The 27,989-nt window shown below is 45.0% G+C and overlaps 2 protein-coding genes across 12 annotated transcripts in view; one reads left to right on the top strand and one right to left on the bottom strand.

Moving 5' to 3' along the window:
* LOC138804484 (mediator of RNA polymerase II transcription subunit 12-like protein) overlaps window positions 1-27,989 on the top strand; it is a 215,186-nt gene that overhangs the window by 76,877 nt on the left and 110,320 nt on the right. The gene's annotated exons all lie outside the window — the stretch shown is intronic.
* LOC138804485 (P2Y purinoceptor 14-like) lies at window positions 607-14,145 on the bottom strand. 4 transcript variants are annotated; one of them, XM_069988761.1, is made up of 3 exons: window positions 13,934-14,145; window positions 13,382-13,561; window positions 607-2,459 (listed from the first exon to the last, which is right to left on the bottom strand). In XM_069988761.1, the coding sequence occupies exons 2-3, from the start codon at window positions 13,459-13,461 to the stop codon at window positions 1,433-1,435; spliced, it is 1,107 nt and encodes a 368-aa protein (XP_069844862.1). In that variant the 5' UTR covers window positions 13,462-13,561; window positions 13,934-14,145; the 3' UTR covers window positions 607-1,432. The 4 variants fall into 4 exon arrangements, with proteins under 4 accessions (XP_069844862.1, XP_069844864.1, XP_069844863.1 ...); XM_069988763.1 differs by lacking the exon at window positions 13,382-13,561 and adding an exon at window positions 5,822-5,925; XM_069988762.1 differs by lacking the exon at window positions 13,934-14,145 and adding an exon at window positions 5,822-5,925 and having other exon boundaries at window positions 13,382-13,469.

Below are 27,989 nucleotides of genomic sequence, written 5' to 3'. Positions count from 1 at the left end.
TGCTGTTACGGGTCCCCTGTAGACGGGGTTGGGTTAGCCTGTTATTCCTGGTATTTCCAAGGACCTTCAAGGACTAATATAGTTCATGTTACCCCACGCACATCACATGCCGTTTTCTGAAAGGTAGACTGCTTTACAGTGCTGGCACAGAGGCATTCGATGTCGGTCAAGGAAAGTGGATGTTCTCAAGGACACTTTGGCTTTAAAGCAGAGTTCCAGGAGACAGCCCAGACAGCCCAGGCACAGCCGGGGCTCCTCTGCTGCCTTCGCTTTCATTTCTGTCGGGGCACGGTGGGCATTTAACCCACTCTGTGGCAGTAGTGAAGGGTAAGCACAGGCAGGTTGTTCTTTTACAAGTGCATTTGATTAACAGGCATCACAAGGTTTGTTTGCCGAGGATGTCCGTCATGCCCTGGTTTTTGTTTTTTGTATACAGTTAAGTTAATAATATTCTAATACCGGAGTTTAAGTTTCCTTTAATTACTGTCTGTGAGATATATTTAACACATATTTAGTATCTTCCCAATGCTCTTAGAAAACAATCATGTGTTATTGCCAAGTATATTATTTATGTCTGCTTTTCTTTGAGATAAATCAGCAAAGAGTGTGGGTCTCATAAGTAATTTTTTTTTTTTTTGGTGGGTCGTGAGGCTTGAACTCTGGCTTGAGCGCTGTCCCTCAGCTCTTCAGCTCAAGGCCAGTGCTCTACTGCTTGAGCCACAGCACCACTTCCGGTTTTCTAATGGTTTATTGGAGATAAGAAGGTCATGGACTTTCCTTGCCTGGGCTGGCTTTGAACCGTGATCCTCAGATCTCAGCTCCTTGAGCAGCTAGGATTACAGGTGTGAGCCACTGTTGCCCAGTAATAAGTAATAAGTAATTTTATTGGTACCTTCTTACCTTGTTTCCAGTCAGGGAAACTGTGACTTTTTCAATACAAACAACCCTTATCAGAGTCTGCCTACTTGTAAATTAGTCTTTAAGGACCTATTTAAAAGGATCATATATCTTACTAGCTATCTGTCTTCAGAGAAAGAAGGCGCCTACATCAGTAGTCTTTGATTTCTTCTTGTCTTTATTATTTACTGTTTTGTTTTACTTTAACTAAACAGACTAGTTGTCATAAATTTAAATTTATTTTCATGGAATAGAATTGAATAATTGGATATATTTTTTACTAGTAAGAAAAATAAAGATCAGTGTTAGAAAAATCTGCTGGTGGTTTTTTTGATGGGATGTTACAAAAAGTCTGAGCACTTAAATTTGCACCTTGCAGTACTTAAATATATTACAGTACTAAATATATTTGATACTGAAAATTAATATTGGATAATATCAGACATGTTAATTATCACAGGCATATTTATGTCTTAACTCCATTACTGTGCAGTCAACACACACATTGACTGTATATGGAAGAGTGTAGGGGAATTCACAGAGTATCTGTACTTTCAAGAGTTGTAGTTCCTCTTTTGGTTTTGGAAGTGTCTTGGTCATTGTGGGTTTTTAGTGAGATGCGCAGCTTTTTATGTAAGATCTCTCTGAATGGCTGGCATAAGAAGAAGTAAATAATGGGGTCCAGACATATATTTGCAGCAGAGAGTAGCAGAGTGAACTCTTTCACGTACAGCAAGATCTCTTTTGACTGGCAGCTGTAATGAGCTTCTGTCTGGCTCTGTGTGTAGGGGATTCTGGCAATGTGGTAAGGTACAAAGCAGACAAAAAATACAAACACGATGCTGAATATGTTGCGGCTAGATTTCCTTTTGACTGAAGTAGAGTTTTTTCTGGACTTAAGATGAGACTTAAAGATTTTCCTTGTGATAGCAGCGTAGAAAATGACAAGCAGGAGAAACACAGCCCAGAAGATGCCCACGAAGATGTAGTTTGAGGCTTTGTGCCACTTTTGTCCTAGTTCATTTTTGAGCTGCATGCAGCGTATTTTTGTGCTATTGCTCACACTCTGGTTGGTCAGAATGATGTTGGGAACAGCGAGGAGGAGCATGAGCATCCACACCACCACCGACAGCAGTTTGCTGGAGTTCACTGATTGGATGGAAGAGGTCCAGAGGGGCTTCATAATTTTGTAATACCTGTCAAAGCTGATGAGCCCAAAGAACACGATGCTGACATACATGTTGACATAGAAAAGCACCGCGGAGACTCGACACACAAACACATTTAGCTGCCGGGGGCCAAGGCCTGAGTCTCCCAGGATCTTGAAAGGGAAAGTCAGGCCCATCAGAAAGTCGGCAACAAGAATGTTCTTGAGATAGACGATGAAACTCTTGGAGCTGGGCACATAGAAGAACAGCCACCCTGACCCTCCATTGAGGATGGTCCCCACCACAAAGACCACGAAGTACAGCACAGGGATGATCTGCTGGGTGATGAGGGTATTCCTGGGGCAGGGCTCCTCCGGAGGCCCGGTGGTGGTGGAGTTGGTCATCTTGTAAGGCCTGGAAAGAGAGGCGTGCCTGTTAGTGACCAGGAGGACACTTCCCAGGCCAGGGCCCTGTCCTGGTGTCACACCATTTTCTAATAAAAGGTAGGGCAGTAAATACAACCAAATCCAACAAGTTATGCCCTCCTCCCTTCTTCAAGCCTTCTTTCCTCCTCTCTTTTCTACCTCCTCTGCTTTCTTTCCTCACTTTCGCTCCCTCCGCTGTCTTGTATTCCTTCGTTTTCCACTTGGGATGAAAAGGGAAGAACAGAGTAGACATAGGACAGTAAGGAAACATTAGAGGAATACAGGGCAGTGTGAGAATGTTTAAGAGATTAGTATTTCCCTAAAATGATATAGTTTTCCTCTAAATGCCATAGTTGCAGGAAGTAGTAATTTGAATAAATTGGTAATTGTAAAACATTAATCTATTTCATTCAGAAATTCTTTAATGTATTAGTTTTTTTTATCAAATTTTATATGTATTCATAAGATGGATCTGAATAGTACCTACTTTTTAAGAGCTGTTGAGCTAGGCCTACTCTGCATATATTTTATACATAGACAGTATCTTACAGGCACGTGTATCCGCATGCTAACTAACTGCTGTTTTTATTAAGAGATTATGGGGACTTTTTGGAAAATCTGATTGCATTATTTTTATGACTAGAAAACAAAGACAAATGATTAATCATGTGAAAATGCTGAGAAATGCTTTCCACAAGAATGTTCTAAAACTTCACACTGTCCCCTGTGATGGCTCTTTCTCTGTGCGACTCTGGAGCATTTCAAGTATCGGTAGTGCAGACTGAGATTTGCTAAAAATATTAGAAGATAAAGTTGATCTTGATTGCTTAGTATAAAAAAAAAAGAATGTAATATTGATTACATGCTGAAATGACAAGTTTTTTGTTTTTTTTTTTAAGATATTTCATTGAGGCCAGACATGGTGATATACACCTGTAATCCTACCTGTTTTGGGAGGCAGAGATAGAAGGATCCTAAAGTAAGAGGGCTTAGCTGAACAACACACCGAACAAACAAACAATAAAACTATAAGAGAGCTAGCTGGGCGCTGGTGGCTCACGCCTGTAATCCTAGCTACTCAGGAGGCTGAGATCTGAGGATCGCGGTTCAAAGCCAGCCCGGGCAGGAGAGACCGTGAGACTCCTATCTCCAATAAACCACCAGAAACCTGGAAGTGGCGCTGTAGCTCAAGTGGTAGAGCGCTAGCCTTGAGCTGAAGAGCTGAGGGACAGCCCCCAAGCCCAGACCCACAACCGACAAAAAAAAAAAAAAAAAACTATAAGAGAGCTAAAGGCTTGTGGGCTGACTCCAGTAGTACAGCACTTACTAGGCCCCGACGAGAACCGCCAAGGAAAGGGCAGGAAGAGAACAGTTTATTAACAAAACATACAGTGTTAATTTCAGTAGATTTTACTTCTGAGAATCTGGGTTGTAGAAAGTTCAGAATCACATTTTGGGCAGCTCTTCAGTCTGAGTTGTCAGGACAGCCTTTACAGGCTTCGTGACTGTCAGAAGTACCAGTCCAGGGCAGAGAGAGCCTGCAGCTGCCTGCTTCTCCCATCCAGTGCCTGTGCTCAGCCCAGGGCGCGCCCTGACCGCCTGGAGCAGGGCCCCCTCCGCCTCCCGTCTGGAGCCCTCCTGTCAGTACCCCTTCCTTTGGAGGCCTCCCCTCCAGACTGTGGTTTGTTAGCATGATGGTCCTAGAATGACATTGAGGACGCTAACTAGTTAAATATTTGTGAGATAAAGACGGTGCTCTTTGGAAACACCAGCCTTGAATTCCCGCGCTTGGCCCGGACTCCTGGGAAGGGGCTGGTGGAGGTAGGGGACGCTCCCCTTGTCGGCTCTCTGCATTTCTCGGAGTTCGCTTCCCCGAGCTTCCCCGCGAGAATGCCTGCCTTCAGCGTGGCCGGAGGCCTTCCTCCCCCAAACTTGCATCAGCCCCTCTCCCCAGTCCCACCATGCTGGCTCCCCACACGGTCAATTCGCTTCTCTCTCAGTCTCGAATGGCCTTCGATCTTGCTCTAGATTGAATTTTCTAATTCTCTTTTTATTTCTGACACCATAACAAAACGCCAGTGACACTCATCCTACAAAGAGAAAAAGATGGTTTTGGCTTCGTTTGGGGGATTCCAGGCCATGATCGTTGGGCCTGAGGTAAGGTCAGCACTCAGAGCAGCAAGGTGATAGGACAGAACTGCTCACATCCAGGCCACAGGTGGGAGGGGGGTGCGGGGGCCTGCAGTGTCCCGGGGAGGGCTTGCCCCAGTGACCTCCGACCTCCTGAGGCTGCCCCTCCCCGGAGTGCGGGGGGGGGGGGGAGGAGGGGGCAGCCGTCAGCGTGTGGACTTGGCGCTCAGGCTGCCGGAACGTTTTTACTGTTCTCTGTGATGGAGAGTGAGTGGCTCCCTTCTAGTGGGGTCCGAACCCCAGTCTCAGAGGTTGAGCAGAGGTGAACTGTGTACTTTCGGTCTCACTCGGGTCCTGGGCCGGGCACCGCCTCCTCCTTTGTGGCAACTCACCGAGCAGGGAGGCTGACTTGCATTTAAGTTACAAAATCAAACCCAGATAAACAACGTAGTACACTGAGAAATAATGAATTCCCTAGAAATGATTCAGTGAGAGCCAGTTCCCTTTCTTTTAGAAATAATTATTTCTATATTTAGAAATAGTGTCGTGAGACAGACAGCTCCTTTGCTTGTGAAATAGCAGTACCGTCAGTGTCTTGGGACTTAAACACGCTGAGCTGTGGTGTGCTTGCTCCCGTGTGAGGCCCCTGCGCACCCCTAAGGGTGTGGACCACGCCTCTGGGCCGCACCCCAGGCATTAGCTTCTCCGTCCTCCTGCTGGGTTTGATAGGAGGGGGTTTCTTGACCCAGTTCAGCTTGTAGAGGGTGGGTGGTGTGTGGGCAGTGCAGTGGTTTGCTTGGGTCTTTCCCTCTGCTGTTTGGCAGAGTTGAGGTCACTCTGGTGAGTGTGTCTGTGTCAGGGACAGAATGGTTTGAGAACCTGCTGATGGGGAAGGCTGTCTTTTCTTCCTGGTGCTGGCTGCTTTGTAAACCAAGGCAGGGAAAACTGCAAACTGCAAACTCAATATTAACTTCAGGGTGCTCTGTGTGCACAGAACTTGGTCAATTCAGGCCCTTTCCAAAGCACTGCTCACCTCAGCAATACACTCATCTCAAGAAAAGTATGCTTAGGTCTGAGTTTATCTCCCATTTTCTGTGTATCTATGCAGAGTGACCTCTTTTATGTAGATCCTAACTGTATGCATAATTCTTCTTTCTCTGAAGAAGAGATTATTTCTTTAGGGTATTTTGGTTAAAGCTCCTGATAAAATACTCTAATTACCTTTAAGTTGTTGTTGCGTACATTAGATCTCCTTTCAGTGAAGCAGTTGCATCTAGTGAGTGTTTCTCAACTTAAAGTGTCTGAGGTTGTCCTCATTAAGTGTTCTGTTTTACAGAAGAAAAATGAAGTTAGTTACGTGAGTACTGGACTATTTTTGTTGGGGAATACATATCCCCCTATTCCCGAGAGAACACAGGGTAGCATGTCTTCTGTGCCAGAGCCTGGACATGCACCGCTCCGCAGCGTTTTTCTGAGTCTTGTCTTTGGAAGTCAGTCAGCTGTTATTCTTCCTGTATGCACAGCTCTCTCTCTCTTTCTCTCTCTCTCTCTCTCTCTCTCCCTCTCTCCCTCTCTCCCTCTCTCTCTCTCTCTCTCTCTCTCTCTCTCTCTCTCTCTCTCTCTCTCTCTCTCTCTCTCTCTCTCTCTCTCTCTCTCTCCTTTTGGATTTGGGTCTTAAAGTTCAGTGAGGTATTGGATAGACACTTTTAATTTCTCCAGTTTTCACCCAGGACCCCCTGTTTAAGAGATATTTCCTTTTCTAGTATCTAAAAGGATTTTAAGAGGATGCATTTTTGGCTTAAAAATTATTTTCGTTACATAATTGTGCAAAGAGGTTTCAGTTCTACTGGTCAGGTTGTGCCTACAGCACCTAAGTGTCCCCTCCCATCATTCTCCCCATTCTTTCCCAGTCCTGTGCCGTCTCTGTGGCTTTGATTTGATTCACTTTCCTGTCCTCTGTCTGGTGGGTGTCCAAGGAAAAACATGGAACAGATCCACTGGTGATAGCAATGAAACTGAACAACAGTAAGCGTTAAGTGGCGAGGCTGTAGCTGCAGGAGGAATGAGGTGTGAGGCCACTGGTGTGAAGCCACTGGTGTGAGGACAGCCGGCAAGAGCCTGTGGTTCCTCACCTTTGGCTGGTGTTCTCTGGCTGCAGGTGTGAACTCACAATCAGCCTACCTTGACCCCTAACTGCCATCCATCCATCTCTCTACCTACACACACATATACATATATATACACTATATATATACACACACACATATATATACATACAGTAGCATAACTTACAGTGGGATGAATGTCGAATATCAGTCACACACCTGGAGCTGTGCTAATTAGTTCTCATTTGGAAGTATTTGCATGCTTTTCTACACTAAGTTGTAGACCATTAAGAAGGATTTGCATGTTTTTCTAGACTAAGTTGTAGACCATTAAGAACTTCTTCCACTGAAGTGTAAACTCCACCTTTCTTGACTGCATTCTGTCCAAGACTTGAGATTGAGTGTACCTGTGATGACCTCTCACCTGTTTCTGGTTCTACTTCCTTGTGGGTGGTGTTTAGGAGCTGTCTGGCCTCTGTCCACTAGGTGTCAGTATTACTTCATCTCGCTGTCTCTGGACCAAATTGATAACCATGGGAACTGCTCCTTAACTGTGGGTGTGCTTCCTATTGATCTGATTCAAGAACAGAATTTGGTGCCAGGCTGTAAGTGAAGTGTACTTCATCATCATTAAAAACCTGTGTGCTGGAGTTCGGGGATACAAAGGGCTCTGTGTACTACTTTGTTGGAACAGGTGTTCAGGCAGTGAATGCAGTGACTTGAAGCAGGCATGTGGAAGTGAGTGGCTCACTTTCATAATGGGTTTGATATTGTGATCAGTGCCAGATGCTCCTATGTATCATTTTTTACCTGTGTAAATTAAGAAGGGTTGTTCCACTTCTGGAAGCGTCAAGTGCTTGGTGCCTGGCAGTGTGTCACTCAGTGGCAATACCGGGTTTGGAGTGACTGGGCTGCTGCCTCCGGAATGCTGTCTCGCAGGCCTTCTCCTGGGTAGGCTTACTTACCCTGAAAGTCTGCACCCAGGGTGTCGGAGACCCTTGCACAGAGCTCTCAGTAAACCCCTGCCTTCAGGGTTTGGGGGACGGATGCCTTTCTCTTTCTGGAACCAGGGTAACAAGGCTGCTCTGAATCCCTGAATCTCTCCCAGCCTGTACTTCTGCAGCAGTGCTTTGGAATACCGGGCTGTGCAGGGACACGGGTCCTGAACCTCTTCTGCCCTCGCTGAGCTGCTGTTCATACCTCTCAGTCAGGCAGGAAGCCCTGGGATCTCCCTGGTGTGGCGCCTGGGCCATGAGTGGGTACTACTGCTTGGCTGTACAGATGGGGTATTTCCATTTATGAAAACACGACAGCTCAGCCGCCGCCGTCTGCCTGTTTGTCTAAGATTCAGGCTGTAAAGCTGAGGGAGAAGAATATAAATATCTAGAACTTTCAGTGAAAGTGGAAATAATGCACAAAAGTGATTCCCAAATACTTTCTCAACCAGCTTTTGTATGTTGTTACCCAGTTGCCTTCTCATACTGGCCAGGACCAGTATCTTGTGTGTGTGTGTGTGTGTGTGTGTGTGTGTGTGTGTGTGTGTGTGTGTGCGTGTGTGCGTGTGTGCGTGTGTGCATGTGTGTGTGCGAGTGCATGTGTGTGTGTGCACCCGCATGTGCAGCAGAGTTGAGAGTGTGGGGGTGCAGCTGCACCTGCTTCCTCCTTATTGTGTTCCTTAAATTATGTTGCTTTTCGTGTGTATTTTTAGTACCTCTATCTAGAGGCAACTTCAAGATACAAACCTGTTCTAAGTCCATAATCTTACCCAAAACATGGTAAAAAATAAAAACCTATAAATTAGAAGTAGCAGCACCTCCACAGCTGCGACCCGACCCCCACGCACATAGCCAGGCACACACAGGAGGAGCAGGGAGCCTCTGTACACACATAGCCAGGCACACACAGGAGGAGCAGGGAGCCTCTGTACACACACATAGCCAGGCACACACAGGAGGAGCAGGGAGCCTCTGTGCACACACATAGCCAGGCACACACAGGAGGAGCAGGGAGCCTCTGTACACACATAGCCAGGCACACACAGGAGGAGCAGGGAGCCTCTGTACACACACATAGCCAGGCACACACAGGAGGAGCAGGGAGCCTCTGTGCACACACATAGCCAGGCACACACAGGAGGAGCAGGGAGCCTCTGTACACACATAGCCAGGCACACACAGGAGGAGCAGGGAGCCTCTGTACACACATAGCCAGGCACACACAGGAGGAGCAGGGAGCCTCTGTACACACACATAGCCAGGCACACACAGGAGGAGCAGGGAGCCTCTGTGCACACACATAGCCAGGCACACACAGGAGGAGCAGGGAGCCTCTGTGCACACACATAGCCAGGCACACACAGGAGGAGCAGGGAGCCTCTGTGCACACATAGCCAGGCACACACAGGAGGAGCAGGGAGCCTCTGTACACACATAGCCAGGCACACACAGGAGGAGCAGGGAGCCTCTGTACACACATAGCCAGGCACACACAGGAGGAGCAGGGAGCCTCTGTGCACACACATAGCCAGGCACACACAGGAGGAGCAGGGAGCCTCTGTACACACACATAGCCAGGCACACACAGGAGGAGCAGGGAGCCTCCCAGGACCATGGGACTCTTTTTGTTCCTACACAACCCTTCCTACTAAAAGAAACTAGGTCTTCTTGGAGAAATGACTGATTTCAAATCAGGCGTGAATAAAGGTGATGTCTTGTGGTCAGATCAGTGGGGAAGTTACAGAACGCAACATAGAAGCTGACTCTGGCTCTTTAACATGGGGGTAGTTTGGGCATCAACAAGAATGCCTAATTGATGAACATAACTGGAAAAATACAAGTCCAGAGCCAAGGCATAGTATTACTGTGCCTACAGATCAAAAGGAGGCTGAAAATGGGAAAGCTGGGTTTTTTTGTTTGCTTTTGTGTTTTGATGGAATACCAGCTAGTAAAGACAGAAGGAGCAGTAGAATTAGGAAGTCCTCATTGTGCAATGTCAGTGTAATAACTTACATAGGCAGCGATAATTGTGTGCTTGTCCAAACCCTCAGATGAACAGTTGCAGTCTGAAAGCAGACCCTCCTCTCCTTTAGAGCCTTTTCAGAGGGGTCTCTGGTGGCCACTGAGTGACCACACCTGTCAATAATGGGATAACCTGGCACTGGGTGGCCCCTGCCAGGATGCAGACACACACAGCCACCTATGCAAGATGCAGACAAATTCAGCATGAGGAGTAGCCCGCAAAACCGCCAGGCTGGTTTTTTTTCAATATCTAGACTCTTGAAAAAAATGGTGTGCCATGAAAAACCACACATGGTGAATAGGAAGGTAAAGTCCTTTATCAAAAGAGGCAGATTAACTGTGACTGAATTAACAGGAACCTCCCTAGGAGTAGTAATAGTATGGTCAGGGAAGAGTTTGAATTACCTGCATCATAGTCCAAAATGATTCAATGAAAGGAGTACAGTGTATGTGTGTGTACATGCATGTGTGTGTGCATGCACACATGTACTCATGGGCTACTGTAGATGGTGCTTATGCATCCATATTTGAGCATGTAAGTGTACAGTATTATTGGTGTCCATGTACATGTTTGGCACCGTAAGTGTGTCAGGAAGATTTCTGAATTCATTGTCTGACACATCACATTAGTTTGCCCTGAATGTGGCGCTTCCAGGCCCCAGCAGCCATAGAGGTGAAGGAGCTGGTTGTACTGTTTTACAAGAAAGTGTTTGCACACCCCAGCTGAGCTAGACTACTGCCCCACCCCCGCCACCTGAAAGCTGTCCCAAGTCTTGTCTTCCCTTTCATAGCCCTCACATTCCACAGAAACAGCCACCAGTCGCCGGAAACTCCTGTGGCAGACACGGACAGTGCTGATTGTTTTGGAATCATTTTTCTTCTTAATGAACCATATGACACTTGCAGGCCTGACTCAGAGTGAGACCCTCCCACCCGCCCCCTCTGCTTCCCCCCCCCCCACCCCTTCTGCTTTCCACCCCTGTTCTTCTGCTCCCCCCCGCCCCTTCTGCTTTCCACCCCTGTTCTTCTGCTCCCCCCCGCCCCTCTGCTTTTCCCCCCTTCTGCTTTCCACCCCTGTTCTTCTGCTCCCCCCCCGCCCCTCTGCTTTCCCCCCCCCCGCCCCTCTGCTTTCCACCCCTCTTCTTCTGCTCCCCCCCGCCCCTCTGCTTTTCCCCCCTTCTGCTTTCCACCCCTGTTCTTCTGCTCCCCCCCACCCCTCTGCTTTCCACCCCTCTTCTTCTGCTCCCCCCCACCCCTCTGCTTCCCCCCCCTCTGCTTTCCACCCCTCTTCTTCTGCTCCCCCCCCCGCCCCTCTGCTTTTCCCCCCTTCTGCTTTCCACCCCTGTTCTTCTGCTCCCCCCCCCCGCCCCTCTGCTTTCCCCCCCCCCGCCCCTCTGCTTTCCACCCCTCTTCTTCTGGCCCCTGACACACTCCTATAGCTACTCCTGCCTTCTCCTGTTTCGTTATTTTTTTCCTCCCTTTTACAACAAATGTTATCAATCCATATGCGTTTGTATTCCTTTATAAAAAGTGCCTTGCCATATGAAATCTTTTTTGGCAGTACTAATTTTTGAACTTGGGACCTTGCACTCTGCAAAGCAGGTATTCTATTTCTCAGCCAAACCTCCAGTCCATCTATGGACCACAACTCGTCGTTGTTTCTAGAGCGTATCACACTAGAAGACAAATTGGAAATGCTTGGTAACAATTCACCCTATAGCTGAGCATTCTAACTTTTAGGTATATGACTTGGAAAATTCTTGCTGTGAATACCAGGAGGTCCACAGAGGTGCGGGACTATTAGCCCTTGGCTGGTTGTTTACATAATTATGGCAATAATAAGAAATACACCATAAGTAAAGGGAACTAAGTATTCCAGTTTGCTTTGCTGTGACTTTTGTTACATATTTGTGTTGGATTACAGTTCAAGCAGTTCCCTGTGGGTTTTGTTCTGATTTGTAAGTTTAGCCGTGGTGGGAGGGAATTCAGCTTTCCATATAGCTGCTGTGTGCCAGGCACTGTTGTGTCTCGCTTTTTTAACATGAGGGATAGGACCAGATGAGGGTGAAAGAGGTAAAAGTTCAAGAAAAAAAAAATCATAGCTCAAGGTTACAACAAATGCTCTTTTAGCTGTTTATCTTCAAAACAAGCCTCCTTTCCCCATAATGCTGGATTGCCTCTGTAAACATCTGTGTCCCAATAAGACTGCTCTTGCCATTGTTGTGTAAACATGCAGCCAAGGGCTACCGGTCCGGTGCAGTCCCGGAGCTCTGTGTGTGTGTGTGTGTGTGTGTGTAAATGTTTTATTGGACACAGTCATCCTAAGTCAGAAGTGAGGTTGGAAAGGTGGAAGGATTGGACTTGAAGTCTGAGAAGCGTCCTGTGAAGTGAAATGCCTGTGCCAGGACTTCAGAAATGGAGGCTGAACCCAAGATTGTTCATTAAAACGACCTCAGAAAGATTACACAAAACAGCATCAGTGGCTTTTTCCACATCCCCTAGCTTCTGGGTTTACCTTTGAGATTGTATCTTTGAACTTTTCTGCCCATGGTGTTAGCCAAAAGGCAAATAGAGCTTGGCCATCTATTTTCTTAGATCAGGTGATAAAATTGCTGAGAATATCAGTGCTCCCAAATGTCTGTTTCATTTTTTTCCTTCCTTCTTCTTTTTTTTGCCAGCTACTTGGGCTTGAGCCTAGGCCTTGTGCTCCTGCTTCTTGCTCCACCACTGGAGCCATGCTTTCCAGTCCTGGAGAGTTTTCTGCCTGGGCTGGTTTCACACTGTGGTCCTCCAGATATGAGCTTCCAGTGAGCCACCGGTGCCCAGCCTCCAAGTGGCAATTTCTATGATATGTTATTGAGTAAAATCACACATAAATACAAAAAAAAATCTTGACTGCATCGGTATCAGAGGGAACACACAACAACAACAACCCTGGTAAATCTAGGTCCTTTTTTGTTTATTTCCAGACCATAATTTTCCTCTTGAGTTTTCTTTCCCAGGCAACCTTGAGAGCATGTGCTGAGTCTTAGCAGCCCGTGGAACGCACCAGCGGCCCTGAAGGGCAGGGTGGTGTGTGGACTGAGCCAGGACAGACCGAGAGAGAGAGGAGCCACTAGTGTAGTCTCTCTGGTTACACATGGTAAAGATCCACAGCACACGTCTGTGAGGAGGTTGCAGTTTCTCCATTTAGAGTCACGTTTTGAGAAGCTTCTCAGTTATATTCTAACAAAATACTACACGGTGGTTTAAAGTTCTTCCCATGCCCGGTGGCTGCCGTTGGCACACTGTTTTCTGTATGTGCTACAACTTTTCAGAAAATAGTACTGTTTTATAAATAGTCATTTTTTTAAGGAGTGAAGGTTATGAAATAGATTCGAAGCAGGGTTAACATTTTCAAATTACTAGTCAAGATTTTATGGAATTTAATGTGCAGTTTATAGAAAAGTGAGCAGTAGAATGAAATTTGTTATTTCTCCTTAAAATATCTACAAATTAAAACAAAAACAAAAAACACTTGGTATTTGCCAAATCTAAAGGGAAGAAATCACCAGTTAAGAATCAAGGAGACAAAAACTGAAACCTCTCAGTGAATACAGAGCAGCTACCAGACCTATTTGATCCCTGTTTCTTTCCTTTGAAAATAAATGGTGACTTACCGTTCAGTCCGCACCGTAGCCTGGGCAGTCAGTGTTTCAGAGAAGATGTCAGGCACTTCTTTGCGTGGACTGTTTTGCATTTGGTTTCAGTTTTTGTGGGGTGGTTCTCTGTTTGCTCCTAAAACTTCTCTGCTTTTTGTTTTCTTCCTGCAGCATTTTAGCGATTTGTCCGCCTATGCGCTGGGGATGACGTCATAACTCAGTGGTGACTGTGCACTTCACTATTTCTCATAGCTCACGTTAACTTTCTATCTACATACAAGTAACGCTGTCCTTTAGTAGGGTTATATATTTTGTAAAAAAAGGGCAATCTCCTAATTTTAATGTGTAAGCCAGCCCCACAGAAAAAAACCATGCTTCATTAAACTAAAAATATTTATAGAGAAAACTAGCTTATTCTTTGAACTTGGAAAAGTTCAGTCTCACATGTAAATCTGTCATTCCATCTGACAAAAAGAATTTAGAAGGATGAATACACAAAAGCCATTTTACATGGGAATCACAAATATTCTTTTTAATGTACTGGGCGTTGGATGGAATTTTCCTACTCACCAGTTTTTCCAGTCTCTTACAGTCGCTATAGGTAAGATGGGTTCTGCAAGTGAGTGTAGCTTCTGGCTGATACGGAGGTAGATGGAGTTCGTTTTCTCTCTGGACTGCTTATGTTGACCAGAGGGAAATGCTGCATTAGTTCTCAGATCCAAACATTGGAAGTGCTGTCTGAAAGGTTGATTTCTTGCCAAATGAGTGAGCATCAAGTACTGCAGATGTCCAGGACTCTGGAGACAAGCTCCAATAAGTGTTTGTATAAGTTGGATATGATTTGTATTTGCTTAGGATCACAAATGTTCCAGACTTGACCGCCAGTCAGTAAATAGTGTGAAGCTGGGTGTGCTGGGGGAGGGAGCCCAGCCCAGCCAGAGGGACGGTCGGTTTTCCCATGCCTGGCTGTGACCTTTCCCTGTGAAGCTGTAGTAATAATAGCTTCTGTTTTCTATTTGAGAGAATGATCAAGTAGCAATTCACATGGCTTCTACTGACTTCTCGTAACGTGCTGGAAAATTGAAAACTATTTGGGAGTACAACAAACAGACCTGTATTTTTCCACCTTGAGCATGAGGGGTGGGAGTGGGAAGGCCGTGTACCCAGCATATCCCTGAAAGTTGATTCCTGTAGACAAATGACTACAACTAGAGCTGGAGCCAGAGGTCCGGAGGACCCAGCCCTTCTCTGGGCTGCGCTGCTTGCAGCTACTTTGTGGGGTGTGTGACGTAATCTCAGCCTTAATTGGGGCGCCAGGGCTTCTCATCTTTATTTTATCACTTGCACTGAAATCTGATCTTAGAAAACCCCATTTCCACCTTGGTTTGGTATTTGGCCCCAATTTTGGAGTGTTTTCTTCTTCTTTTTTTTAATATCCTATTTTGTTATTGTCACGGTGATGTACAGAGGGGCTATAGTTATATATGTAAGGTAATAAGTACATCTCTTGTCAAACTTGTATTTCTTAAACTCTTGTTCCTATGCCTTGGAGAAGAAGCCTGCGGTCAGTAGTCATGCTCTTCCGGAAAGTAGTCCTTTGAGCGCTTGCTCCGTAGCCTGAGGTCCTCTTGATTAGCAGCTGGCCAGGTCCCTGTTTCCTGATCGCTTCTCTACTCTCCCCTGGAACTGCTCACACAGGTCCTTTGCCAGTGCTCCATCTAATGCATGCCTTTTATTGTTAAGACAGCCCTTTTAATTGTGATAATACACAACATGAAACTTCACATCTTGGCCATTTTTAAGTATATAACTTATTATTGCAGAGAAATGAATTACATTCACGTTGTTGTGCAACAGGCACCAGGAATCTCTTTGTCTTGTAAAACTGGAAGTCCAGAGCCATTAAATGGTACCTTCCCCCAGTCCATGGAAACTGCCACACTCTTTTCTTTCTCTGTAGATGTATTGAATCCCATAGGTTAGGGGAAATTACTAATGTTTGTCCTTTTGTGACCAGTGTATGTCACTCAGCATCTGCCACTTAGGCTAGAGTGCCATTCCTTTTTCAGGCTGGGTCCAACACGGTCTGGGTTTTGTGTTCCCATCCAGGTCACTTGGGGTTGTTTCCGCTTTTGCCTGGTTGGATCCGCTTCTGATTCTCTCTGATACGTAGCCCCGACACTTCCTTCACGTACTGGAAGTCAGCCTAGGTCAAAACATACTATATAGAGCATTTTAGAAAGAAATAATTATTATTCGCAAAACATCTGAATAATACGTAGTCATCTTAAAATTTAAATGTTTAATTTCATCTTGAACTAAAACATCTTTGATCATCACATATTTTTATCTGTTAAAATATATGGCAAATATTTTATGGCTGTTTGGGCTGGGAAGGAGGCTCCGTGGTAGAGTGCTTGCCTTGCATGCCTGAGGCCCTGGGTTCTATTCCTCAGCACCACATAAGCAAAAAGACAAAAGCTGGAAGTGGTGCTGTGGCTCAAGTGGTAGAGCGCTAGCCTTGAGCTGAAGAGCTGAGGGACAGCGTCCAGGCTCAGAGTTCAGGCCCCACGACCGACCAAAAAAAATATTTTATGGCTTTTAACACATTTTGGAGAGTTAAGTTCATGCTAATATTTCTCACCCTTGTGTGGGCTAGCTTTAGACTCGGATTAAAATGAGCCCTTTCCCCTCTCTCCCCCTGCTGAGACCCATCCTCCTCCTATTTGCCAACAATTATTATTCACCCTCTTCCCCATTCAGTCTTCACTCCGTTTGCTCCTCTAGGAACCAAGTGATATTTATGAGTACTCAGGCACTGCCAGGCCCGGGTCGGCTGGGCTCTCCACTGCTGTCTTTGAATTGTCTGTTTCCTCTCAGTTGCTGGTGAGCTATTTAAGGCAGGCACAGAAGCTTTCATATTTACAGCACCCACCATTTTTCTTCTCAGCATTAAAACAGTGCAACACTATGTGTTGTTTTTATTTTCTCTTCCATCTTCTTGCATTACTTGTACATTTTCTTTCCTTCTTTCTTTCCTTCCTTCCTTCCTTTTTTTTTTTTTGTTGGTCATGGAGCTTGAACTCTGGGCCTGGGCGCTGTCCCTCAGCTCTTCAGCTCAAGGCTACAGTGCCAGTTCCGGTTTTCTGGTGGTTTATTGGAGATGAGACTTTCCTGCCTGGGCTGGCTTTGAACCTCGATCCTCAGATCTCAGCCTCCTGAGTAGCTAGGATGACAGGCGTGAGACACCAGCGCCCTGCTACTTGTACATTAAGGGAATGCTTCAAACATTCATAAGGTTCAGAGAAAATGTTGATGTGTTTACCTTTGGTTTTGAAGGCACATGGTTTGACGTACAGGAGTTAATTGACCTTTGTAAGTGTTTTCCTTTGATTATGCAGTAGCAGTTTGCTCATCTGTAATTCACTAACTGCTAGAATTTGTCCAGTTGATGGTGTCTTGGGCACCACTGAGCTGAATGCCCCCAGAGGCCCTCATCTCCTGGCTCCACCCCACAGCATCCCGAGCCGAGTGCTGTGGTGGTGTGGCTCAAGTCCTGATCCGTTTGTAAACACGGCACGTGCTCCCCCTCCAGCATTCCTCAGGCTTTTCTTCTTACCCGGAGCTGACGTGGACTGACCCCCCCGGACAAAGTCACAGACGCTGACCAGTATTATAAAAGCTGGAATTTATTGGACTGACGGGCCAGGGCCGACTGACCAGGAGTGAGCAGCCTCGAACTCAAATAGCTCAGGGTTTATAAAGGCAAAAAATGCATTCTTTTAGAGCAGATGCAAGCAAGCTGGTGTGCAGAAGCAGAACTTAGCAGTTATTTTGCAAGCATGTAAATCACAAACATTCTTGAAACAATTAAAACCACAAATACTCCTGTAACAAGTTCTTTTTTTTTTTTTTTTTTTTTTGTCAGTTGTGGGCCTGAACTCTGGGCCTGGACACTGTCCCTCAGCTCTCCAGCTCAATGTTAGCCCTCTACCACTTGAGCCACAGCACCACTTCCGGCTTTTTCTGCTTATGTGGTGCTGAAGAATCGAACCCAGGGCCTCATGTATGTAAGGCAAGCACTCTACCACTGAGCCACCTTCCCAGCCCACAAGTTGACCCAAAGCAATGGGCAGTTCCTGGTTTCAGGGCCAGATGTTTTGCTTTTTCAAAACTAGTCATTACGGTAGAAGGGGCAGCCGGGGGGGGGGGAAATGGGCCGGTTGGAGTAGAAGGGACAGCCAGGGGGTGAGTAGGCCTGGTCTTTTCCTCAGAACTAGTTGTTCCGGTTCAATCCTGCCTTGCAAGTTTGGCCCTCTTCTTAAAAGTCAATAATTTTGTTCTGTTTCTAATTTCACATTTTACGTTCTTTCTGGGGGCTCATCATAGCGAGTCCTCTGTCTTCACCTACTGAACTCCTTAAAAGTAACCAATCTTGGCACTTTCTCCTAACCTTCCAACTAAGCAGAATTAGGAAGGAGTATTTCTTCCTGTGGTGCCTGGTTTGCTGCTGAACAGCTACCATAGACCTCCTCCTATCTCTCCTGGTTGTCTGTGTTTGTGATTGAAAGTGTCCAGTCACATCCATCCCAGGGGGCCACACGGAGGAAGCAGGTGCTGGAGAGAGAGCACATGGACCCTCCACTGTCTAGGTAGCAGCAGGGTCTGGGGTAGGAAGTGAGGTAGATGGGTGCTCAGGTGGGTCTGGGCGGAGGGAGGGAGGGGCAGCTCTCTGTGGGGAACTCCTGGGCAGGGAGGGGCTCAGGTCTGGGTGGAGCTGAGGACCAAAGGTGGGCATAGTGTTTACAATGGTCAGTTAATTTTTTGGTAAAATCAGAGGACATGTGTGTAGGTCTTGTCTGACATCATGTGAGACATTCAATCTGTGATCATTGGCATATTTGTGAATAATTCAGAAGTACTTGAATGCAGGACTTAAACTTGATCTTGACTCTATTTCTTTTTTTAAGGTCAATTCTGGGCATTTTGTGGTTATGATTAAATGTAAAGTCTAACTTGTGTATATTTGTCTCTGTTAGAATCAGAAATAAGTGTCTTAATTTAAACAAAAAACTTGACATACAGTATTCAGTAGAATCTCATGTTTTCAAGTTTTTATTAGCAACATAAGAAGTTGGCTTTAGTCAATACTAGTCATCAAACACAATACAAAATAATTAACAATAAAAGAATAATTATGTCCGTGTATTGGAGGCTCACGCCTGTAATCCTAGCTACTCGGGAGGCTGAGATCTGAGGATCATGGTTCAAAGCCAGCCTGGGCAGGAAATTACATGAGACTCTTATCTCTGATAAACCACTCAGCCGGAAGTGGCTCAAGTGGTAGAGCCTCGCTTTGAGCTGAAGAGCTGAGGGACAGCACCCAGACCCAAGGTTCAAGCCTCACGACCGACAAAAAAAAAAGAGTAAATACAATTGTCAGTCCCATCCTCTAAGAATCTTATTATCAAAAAGGAAGAAAAAAAGGGCAAAGTTCGAGTAGACAATATTTGTTTTCTTTTATCTGTGGTGTTTTCATTGTGTTCAGATGTTCTTTCTTCCCCAGCATGTTCATTTCTTTTGTGGGTTTGTGACATTAAGGAACTGTGGGAGACCTGGGTCTATCACTGTCCTCAGCGTTCAGCACTCAGTGACGGAGTGCTTGGCTAGCATGCAGAGGCCCAAAGTTAGACCCCAGCAACCCATTTTCTTCCCCACCCAAAATAAAGCATGGGTGGGCTTTCACCTGGCTCGCATTTTCTCAGACCGTCCACATGTCTTATGACTGCCACCACAAGCAGACTGACACGCATGCTGCTCCCTTCTGCAGACGTTTCCAGGCAGTGAAAAACTGGTTACATAAAAACATCCCTTGTGTATTCTTACTACACATAGAGGAAGCTTACCACAAACAATTCTAAAATATGTCTGTTATTGTTTCCATTTGTTTCCCAAATACATTGTAATAAGCTTCTGATAAATGTTTATTCCATGCATTCCTTTTGTCGTTGTTCTTATTGTTTTATTACTCCAAAGCCCCAAAATTCATGATTGTTTTGGAGGGGCAGGTGAGGGATGTAGCCCAGGCAAATACTCTATTCTTGAACTGCTTCCAACCTTATGTGTGATTGTTAATGTTGTATTTTAGTTATCCAGAAGGGAATCTTGTCTTTACATTACTACATGTGTTTACAGTGTATCACATTGAGTCTCATGTCCTTTATTGCTTTTTCCCTCCCCGAAAAGATCTGAAGGCTTCAGTTCATTCTCTTTTCATAGTTGCAGTTAATCTATTTTGACCATTTTCATCCTCTTTCAAAATGAATTTCAAAATTATTCGCCCTCTATTTTTTCCTTCCCTTTCCCTGTCTCTTCCTAAGCAATTCCTTAGTTAGATTTTATATGTATAGTTATATAAATGACCATATCTTGGCATGATCATGTCCATGAAAAGTTACATATTTTAAGTCTAGCTTTGACATGTAAGTGAAAATATATAATATTTTGGGGGTTTTTTGAGTTTTGCTTGTCTCACTCTCAAATTCTTTTTTTTTTTTTTTTTATGGTCATGGGGCTTGAACTCTGGGCCTGAGCGCTGTCCCTCAGCTCTTCAGCTCAAAGTGAGCACTCTACCACTTGAGCCAACTTCCAGTTTTCTGAGTGATTTATTGGAGATAAGAGTCTCATGGACTTTTCCTGCCTGGGCTGGCTTTGAACCGCTATCCTCAGATCTCAGCCTCCTGAGTAGCTAGGATGACAGGCTTGAGCCACCAGCACCTGGCTTTACATTCATTTTTAAAGTCAGTTTGAAAATGAGTTCATTGTTTCTTGCCCTACCCCAGCCTTCTTCATTGGACATTGAGCAAGCTCAGAGATGCCACACCCTTCCTTGTTCTGCTTCCTTCTTTGGAGACTTGTCAGATGAACCTGGTATCGGTAGAACTTAATATTTTTCATAGCTTTTCAGTAGTCCCTGCTGATGAACTCATAGATGAATAGACATAAGTCATTTTAGTGAATCAATTTAGTGAACTAATGTAACCATGTAGCATGTGTTAATAGCTTACATAACTTCAAAGAAATGTGAAGGAAGGCCCTTCTGACAGGTGATTCACAATGGTGGTGCTGTGCTTGCTAGTGGTCTTATCACCCCAGATCCAGTGGGCCTTGAGAAATACCGGGGTGAGAAGACAGAGAGAATACAGCAGAAGGCCCACAGGCCCTACCTGAACTCCGTGTGACTGTGCCAAGTGCAGAGATACTTACTGAAAGTAAATTTGGGAGTTGTACCTTAGTACCCTCCTCCTCCTGAAGGAGGTTGCTGGAGAGGGTGGAGAAAGAGCCTACTCTGAAAGGAATGAGTGTGGATGTAACAGAACGTCAGAACGGACAGGGCATAATGGAGGAGGCTTTTAAGTTTGTGAAGATGTGTTTCTGAAAAGTTAGTCTGACGGAAGCACTACAGAGCATGCCTTTCTGTCTTCCCCACTAAACCCTAACCTACTTTGTTGACTTAAAGTAGTGGAGAATGAATGGTGACCGAGATCATATCATTACAACCATGACAGAAATGACTGCAATGTAAAATAATGCCCCTCTCTTAAAGTTTGAGCACTGAGTGAAACCCAGGAACTCTATGGCAATCGTACTTTATCTGACGAACATGACTGGTGCAGTATTACCATCCTTGGAAGAAGTAGCAATTTATCAAATGAATTACCTTGTGCCGCACTTTATGTGTTCCTAGATTAGATTGAGTTTAACCTTTAAGAGTATTACATTTTAGTTGGTGGTAGCAAAGAATCAAAGTTTGGGACCTCGTTAAAAGAACTCAAAACTTCCATCTGTTCACGCTCTGTATTTTTTCCTCAAAGACCCAGACAACGCAGGAGGAGGCGTTCCGAGGCACGCTGTCACGTTCCCCACTGCGCACACCTGCCCTCGGCGTCGCTCACAGGTGTCCACGGCAGTCCTTGGAAAAGTTTGTGCTCTTCCGCATTGTCTTGTGTTTTTGTATTAGCCTAGGACACAGGCCATGGCTGTCCTAGATGGCCTCTTTGTTTTAGTATCCCCAGTGTCCACTACCATAGCGCACTCTATCTGCCAAAATGTTGGGGACCGGAACATCACCCGACCTTGTGCTCTGGTTCTGGAAGTAGAGGTGCGTGAGAAGGTGGAGTTAAATCTGACCACAATGACTAGGAATACTTTTAAATACTATCCCAGGATCATAAATCCTTAAATCATCTCAGCACCTGTGTCTGCACATCTGTGGAAACTGTGTCTATGATACACACTTTATATGTCTTGTTTACTGAGTTCTCTTAACAGCTCAGCTTTTTAGTCAGAACAAGTTAGGAAAATAGGGCTTACCAAGTCATGGAGAGTGTCGTGGGTTGGGCTGGGATAGATGAAAGGAAATACATTTCCAGTAAATGTCTCCAGAGTTGTTTTGGCCAACAAGGCCCCTTGCTGACACTGTGGTGATGTGTTGGAGGGATAGGGCTCAGCCAGTTTAGGGGAAGGCTTTGTTGTATTGAGAGTTGATGGAGTGTTAACTGAGGCCAGAGGAAGTTCCTGTGTGTGTGTGTGTGTGTGTGTGTGTGTGTGTGTGTGTGTGTGTGTGTGTGTCTGTGTGTGTGTGTGTGTAACAATGCATGCGTGCACTCAAAAGAGAGGAAGTTTGTGTGTGTGTGTGTGTGTGTGTGTGTGTGTGTGTGTGTGCGCACGTGTATAACAATGCATGCGTGCACTCAAAAGAGAGGAAGTTCCAGTGTGTGTGTGTGTGTGTGTGTGCATGTGTATAACAATGCATGCGTGCACTCAAAAGAGAGGAAGTTCCTGTGTGTGTGTGTGTGTGTGTGTGCACGTGTATAACAATGCATGCGTGCACTCAAAAGAGAGGAAGTTCCTGTGTGTGTGTGTGTGTGTGTGTGTGCATGTGTATAACAATGCATGTGTGCACTCAAAAGAGAGGAAGTTCCTGTGTGTGTGTGCACGCGCATGTGTGTGTACGTGTATAACAATGCATGCGTGCACTCAAAAGAGAAGTTCCAGTGTGTGTGTGTGTGCACGTGCACACGTGCATAACAATGCATGCATGCACTCAAAAGAGAGGAAGTTCCAATGTGTGTGTGTGCGTGTGCATAGCAATGCATGCGTGCACTCAAAAGAGTAATCCACACCTGAAATTGTGTGGTAGAAGCAGTCCTCTCTGTCTCCAAGATTGATGCCAGCTTAACACCTGTTTGCAATTGCAGATTGTGTGAGAGTTGCATAGTTGTCCTTGGAGTTTTAATTTCTTTGGTAATTTAAGAACATCTTTGTTTATGCCTTAGGCAATCAGTGCTACATATATCACCCTACTTAGTTATGGCTCCAAAGAGGCTTTGTCTTGGAAGCACAGGATAGCCCCCATTTCTGAAAAAATCTTAAAAGTCATACTGAGAAATCATGAACTTTGTACCTACAGTTATGGTACTAAGAAAGATTTGTAATGATTTTGCTTGGGAGGAGAAAAAAGGTACAAGAATTTAGATTATACATTCCTTCCAGACATAAAAGTGTACAGAAATGGTCACTTTGAGTGGCTGTGTTCTTTCGTGTGCATTAAGCAAGCAAAGTCAAAGGCAACAAAACCATTTCCCATGGTCTCAGGAAGTATGCATTGGCAGTCTGCTGAATGGCTGCAGCTGCAGCAGGCAGCCTGACAGCTTGTCTGAGTGGAGAGAAGCAGCGTTGCATTCCAGGTGCCAACCGATGCGGTGACCACATCGGTCAGCTCCTCTGTCGTGCCCCAAACTGTGGGGGCAGACATGATTCCCCGTGTGTCATGAATGTTTTTGTTTGTTTGTTTGTTTTTTTGGGTCCAGTCGTGGGGCCTGAACTCTGGGCCTGGGCACTGTCCCTCAGCTCTTCAGCTCAAGGCTAGCGCTCTACCACTTGAGCCACAGCGCCACTTCCGGCTTTTTTCTTTTTGCTTATGTGGTGCTGAGGAATCGAACCCAGGGCCTCAGGCATGCAAGGCAAGCGCTCTACCACTGAGCCACCTTCCCAGCCCCTCCCCGTGTGTCATGAATGTGACCATGGCTTGTGCTCATGTCTCCATGCTGTTACGCTTCCATTTCTGGTTCTGACAGTAAATTGCATGGTTATTCTATCAGGAAATAAAGTGGCAAACAGTTGATTGGTTTTGTTACTGTTCACTTAATACCATTTATTATTGGCCGTGAGTATTAAATAGTGTAATACATAGAAACTCAGGGTCAATAAGAATGTTGTGGTAAGAAGATGCGATGTCTAGAGAAAGTTGTGCTTGCAAGAAACCCCACAGAGAAGGATCTCTTGAAAAATTCTGTGATGTTGAAAGGATAAAGGATACAGTGTTGGAAAGCATTGGAAGATGTTCACTCTGTGTTACTTTAAGTTAAATAAGCAAGAAGACATGCAGTGTTCAAAGGTGCAGTACATGGTTCAGGCATTTTGAAAACCATGTACCTATTATTCATAGCTGACACATTTCTGTCTATGGACAGTATTTTGATTTAGGCCAGCACTTATCTATAAGCTGAAGCATTGGGTGAGATTGTTTTAGACTTTGAAAATGATAATAGGGGGCCTGGGAAGGTGGCTCAGTGGTAGAGCGCTTGCCTTGCATGCATGAGGCCCTGGGTTGGATTCCTCAGCACCACATAAGAAAAAAGAAAAAAGCTGGAAGTGGCGCTGTTGTGGCTCAAGTGGTAGAGCGCTAGCCTTGAGCTGAAGAGCTGAGGGACAGCGCCCAGGCCCAGAGTTCAGGCTCCACGACCGGACCCCCCAAAAAATAAAAAAGTAAAATGATAATAGGGTAGAGGATTGTGCAATATTCTAAATTCCTCCTAGTGGTAAGTGCTGTGTGTGTTTGCTTGTATGAATATGTGTGTGGGATTATGTGTGTGCACGCACGGATGCCTGGAGCAGTGCTGGAAAGTCTGATGTACCATGTGATGCAGAGAGCAGACTTGGAGAGTTGACGACTCTCTGGGACTGCTGCTCCTCACTTTTAAAATCATGTACAGGCTCCTGTCTGAGAGAATTACTTTGAGAAATGCCCACAATCCAATGCTGAGATGCCCTCTTGTGTAAGTCAGATAAAAATTGGCCAGTTTAGAACATTTGCCTGTGAAGCTGTTTGAAATAATGGAATTTCCAGTTTCCTTATTTGAGTTTCCAAATGAGGAATAAAAAAGATGTGTGGTCTTTTTTTTATTTTTCCCCCAGGGCTGAGGACCGAACCCAGGGCCTTGCGCGTGCTGGGCGGGCGCCCTTCCGCTAGGCTAAACCCCAGCCCCAGATGTGTGGTCTTAAGAGCCACATTGTACCATTTTTATTATTTTGGATGAGTTCTTATTCATCATAGGTTTTTGTTGTTGTTGTTGTTGGTCGTGGGGCTTGAACTCTGGGCCTGGGCGCTGTCCCTGAGCTCTTCAGCTCAAGCGACCGCTCTACCATTTGAGCCACAGCACCACTTCTGGATTTTTCTGTGTATGTGGTGCTGAGGAATTGAACCCAGGGCTTCATGCATGCGAGGCGAGCGCTCTACCATGAGCTACCTTCCCAGTGTTTTTAATAAAAAAAAAAAAGTAAGAGCATTCAAAATGAAAGCTCCATTTGAATCCTATGAATTTCTTGATAATTTATTCCTTCTTCTTCAGTTCTAATGATGATTTGTTGTATATTTCCCAGACTTTTAAAAAAATTTTTTTATGTTAATTTGGAAAGAGCAGTCCATATTCACATTTCCTTGTGGGCCTTGGCTAAAAAGTTTTGTTTCTTTTACAGCTATCTAATAAGTTCTTGTGTTACTCTTTCCAGACATTTCCATTTGCACTGCTCGAGTCTGCTCCAAGACATTCGTTTGTGTGTGTGGTGATTGCCGCTGGTTACAGGAAAGGCTCCAGAGTGCCAAGTCCAGTACTGTTGTCTGATGCGCCTGTTGTATGACTTGACCATTAGATGGCGATGGCAAGCTGGGGAATTGGCTGGCTTCCTTACCAGACCCTGAGACCTTGAATGTGTTTGATCTTAGGAGGCGTTTGCATTTAGAAGTAGCTTACGGATATTAAAAGGTTGTTTTATATCATGCCAAGTGCTACTTTTAGTTGTAGGTTCCTCATAAATATTTATTTGTTAGTTCCTTCCTGAGAATTAAATTATGAATTGGTGGGCTGGGAAGGTGGCTCAGTGGTAGAGCGCTTGCCTCGCATGCCTGAGGCCCTGGGTTCGATTCCTCAGCACCACATAAGCAAAAAGAAAAAAGCCGGAAGTGGTGCTGTGGCGCAAACGTTAGAGTGCTAGCCTTGAGCTGAAGAGCTGAGGGACAGTGCCCAGGCCCAGAGTTCAGGCCCCACTACTGACAAAAAAAAACAAACACCAAAAAAAAAAAAAATCATGAATTGGTTTAATAAGACAGCAAATTGAAAGATTGTTTACAAGGTGAGTTTCTTTGAATATCAGTTTTATGAATATTAAAATTTCCTTTCTAAGTTTTTTGTATGCTTTTCTGTTTGCATATAGGAAAGAGTAAGTATGGTATTTATTCAATATTAGCCACACCTTAGGCATTTGTAATCTGAAATCTGGAACCTGAAATACTCAAAACTCTGACATGACCCCTGAAGTGGGATTTGAATGTGCTCCGTTGGGTGCTGCTCAGTCCCCACCAGACACCCTGGAGTGGGATTTGAATGTGCTCCGTCGGGTGCTGCTCAGTCCCCACCAGACACCCTGGAGTTGTGGAGGGGGTCTCTGCTCTGTGTACAGAGGCATTTGTTCCATAGATAGAGATATTCCAGCATTTCCCCAAAGCTGGAATTTGAACTATACTTGGCTGCAAGCATTTTGGATGGGTCTTCTCAAGTTGTGTAACACAAAAGCTTAAGAAATTTGATGTTTCATATTTGAGATTATTTCAGAATCATCAGCTTTTTAACAAGTAATAAAATGGAATTCTTTCTTAACTATTAGTGGGCTATTATGTGTTGCTTTTAGACACTAGTGCTACAATTTATATTATTCCTGTTGGCATTATTTTATTCATGTAAATGATTCATTCTTTGGCCTAGATAAATTTTTCTGGCCCAGTGTTAAAACTATGCAAAATACATATGCAGTGTGATTTTGATGGATTTTCTTGTGTAAGGTTTTTTTTTGTTTTTGTTTTTGTTGGTCGTGGGGCTTGAACTCTGGGCCTGGGCACTGTCCCTGTGCTCTCAGCTCAAGGCGAGCGCTCTACCACTTGAGCCACAGCGCAACTTCCGGTTTACTAGTGGTTTATTGGAGATGAGAGTCTCACAGTCTTTCCTGCCTGGGCTGGCTTTGAACTGCAATCCTCAGATCTCAGCCTCCTGTGTAGCTAGGATGACAGGCGTGAGCCACTGGCGCCCGGCTTTCTTGTGTAAGTTTTTAAAAAGGGCTGTGTGCTCTGCGCTTTCTCCCCACCAGTGTTTTAATATGTCTCACTGACTTACTGATTGCATTTCACAGAAGTAAACAGTCCTGTACTGTGTTTGATAGCTATGCAACTCAACTGCGGAACCGACAGATGGGATTCAGAGTACCCCAAGAACTAACCATAAACTTCAAGGATTCAGAGTACCCCAAGAACTAACCAGGATTAAATGAGGAGTACGAATAGAATCACTTGATATTATAGAGAGGGTAGTGTTTTACTTTTAGATTCAAATGGGGCCCTGCATTTAGCACTATCTATAAACAGTAAGTGTATAGTGTTATTTTTGAGATTCTGACTGGAAACTTGCACTGTGGCGAAGAGGATTGTTCACACAGCACTGAAAATGTTTCCCAAGACCCAACTGCTCCTGTGGGTATTCTGGGGGAGCCTCTTCCTCTGAGCTGATGGGAGGTTGCCAGCTCCTCTAGTCCCTGGCATGCAGTTGGAGGTCTGAGCCCGTAGCGCTGATGTAGTGAGGCTGGCGTCTGGATGCTTTAACGGGAGCTGTCCAGTAGTTCCTTGCTCCCTCTACTGCCAGCGCCTGGGCCCTTTCTTTCTCTCTTGAGGCACTTGGTTCCCAGCACCTCGGAGCGGCAGGCAGGGTTGCACAAAGTTGTTCTTGCACCCCATTTTCACTCACTTTACCTTCTTGGACTTTTGCAGACAGATCACAAAAGTGTAAATGTAGTATTGGTTGTGTGCACGTTGCCTCTGTTACCTGTAATGCCCTCTTTGCTTAGCAAACATGTCTTCGCCCTCCTTTGTAACCATCCAGATTCAACATCAGTGTTGAGAACAGATCACACCCTTCATCAGTGCCCCTCCATTGAGTGCTCTGAAAATGAAGGCTGCTTCAAGCAAAGGTACATACTGAAGAAAGGGAAAATCTTCTAAGATGTCAATGTTTACTCTTGAACTTGTTTTTTGCCTGACTTACTCAACTCTATCCTTCATCTTATAGTTAAATATTTAAATTAATGACAGGTCTATGAAAGGCAGGCTATACTTTACAGGGAAGAACATTTTACTAATACATATTTAAAATGAAAACTGAAGAGACTATTCAATGAACTATATACATACATATATATATATACACACACACGCATAGGTATATATATATATATGTGTGTA

The sequence above is a fragment of the Dipodomys merriami genome, unplaced genomic scaffold, assembly GCF_024711535.1.
Source record: "Dipodomys merriami isolate MVZ:Mamm:240054 unplaced genomic scaffold, mDipMer1.0.p SCAF_367, whole genome shotgun sequence".
Taxonomy (NCBI): Eukaryota; Metazoa; Chordata; class Mammalia; order Rodentia; family Heteromyidae; genus Dipodomys; species Dipodomys merriami.
The sequence above is the reverse complement of the archived record's forward strand: the minus strand, read 5'-3'. Positions and strand labels throughout refer to the sequence as shown.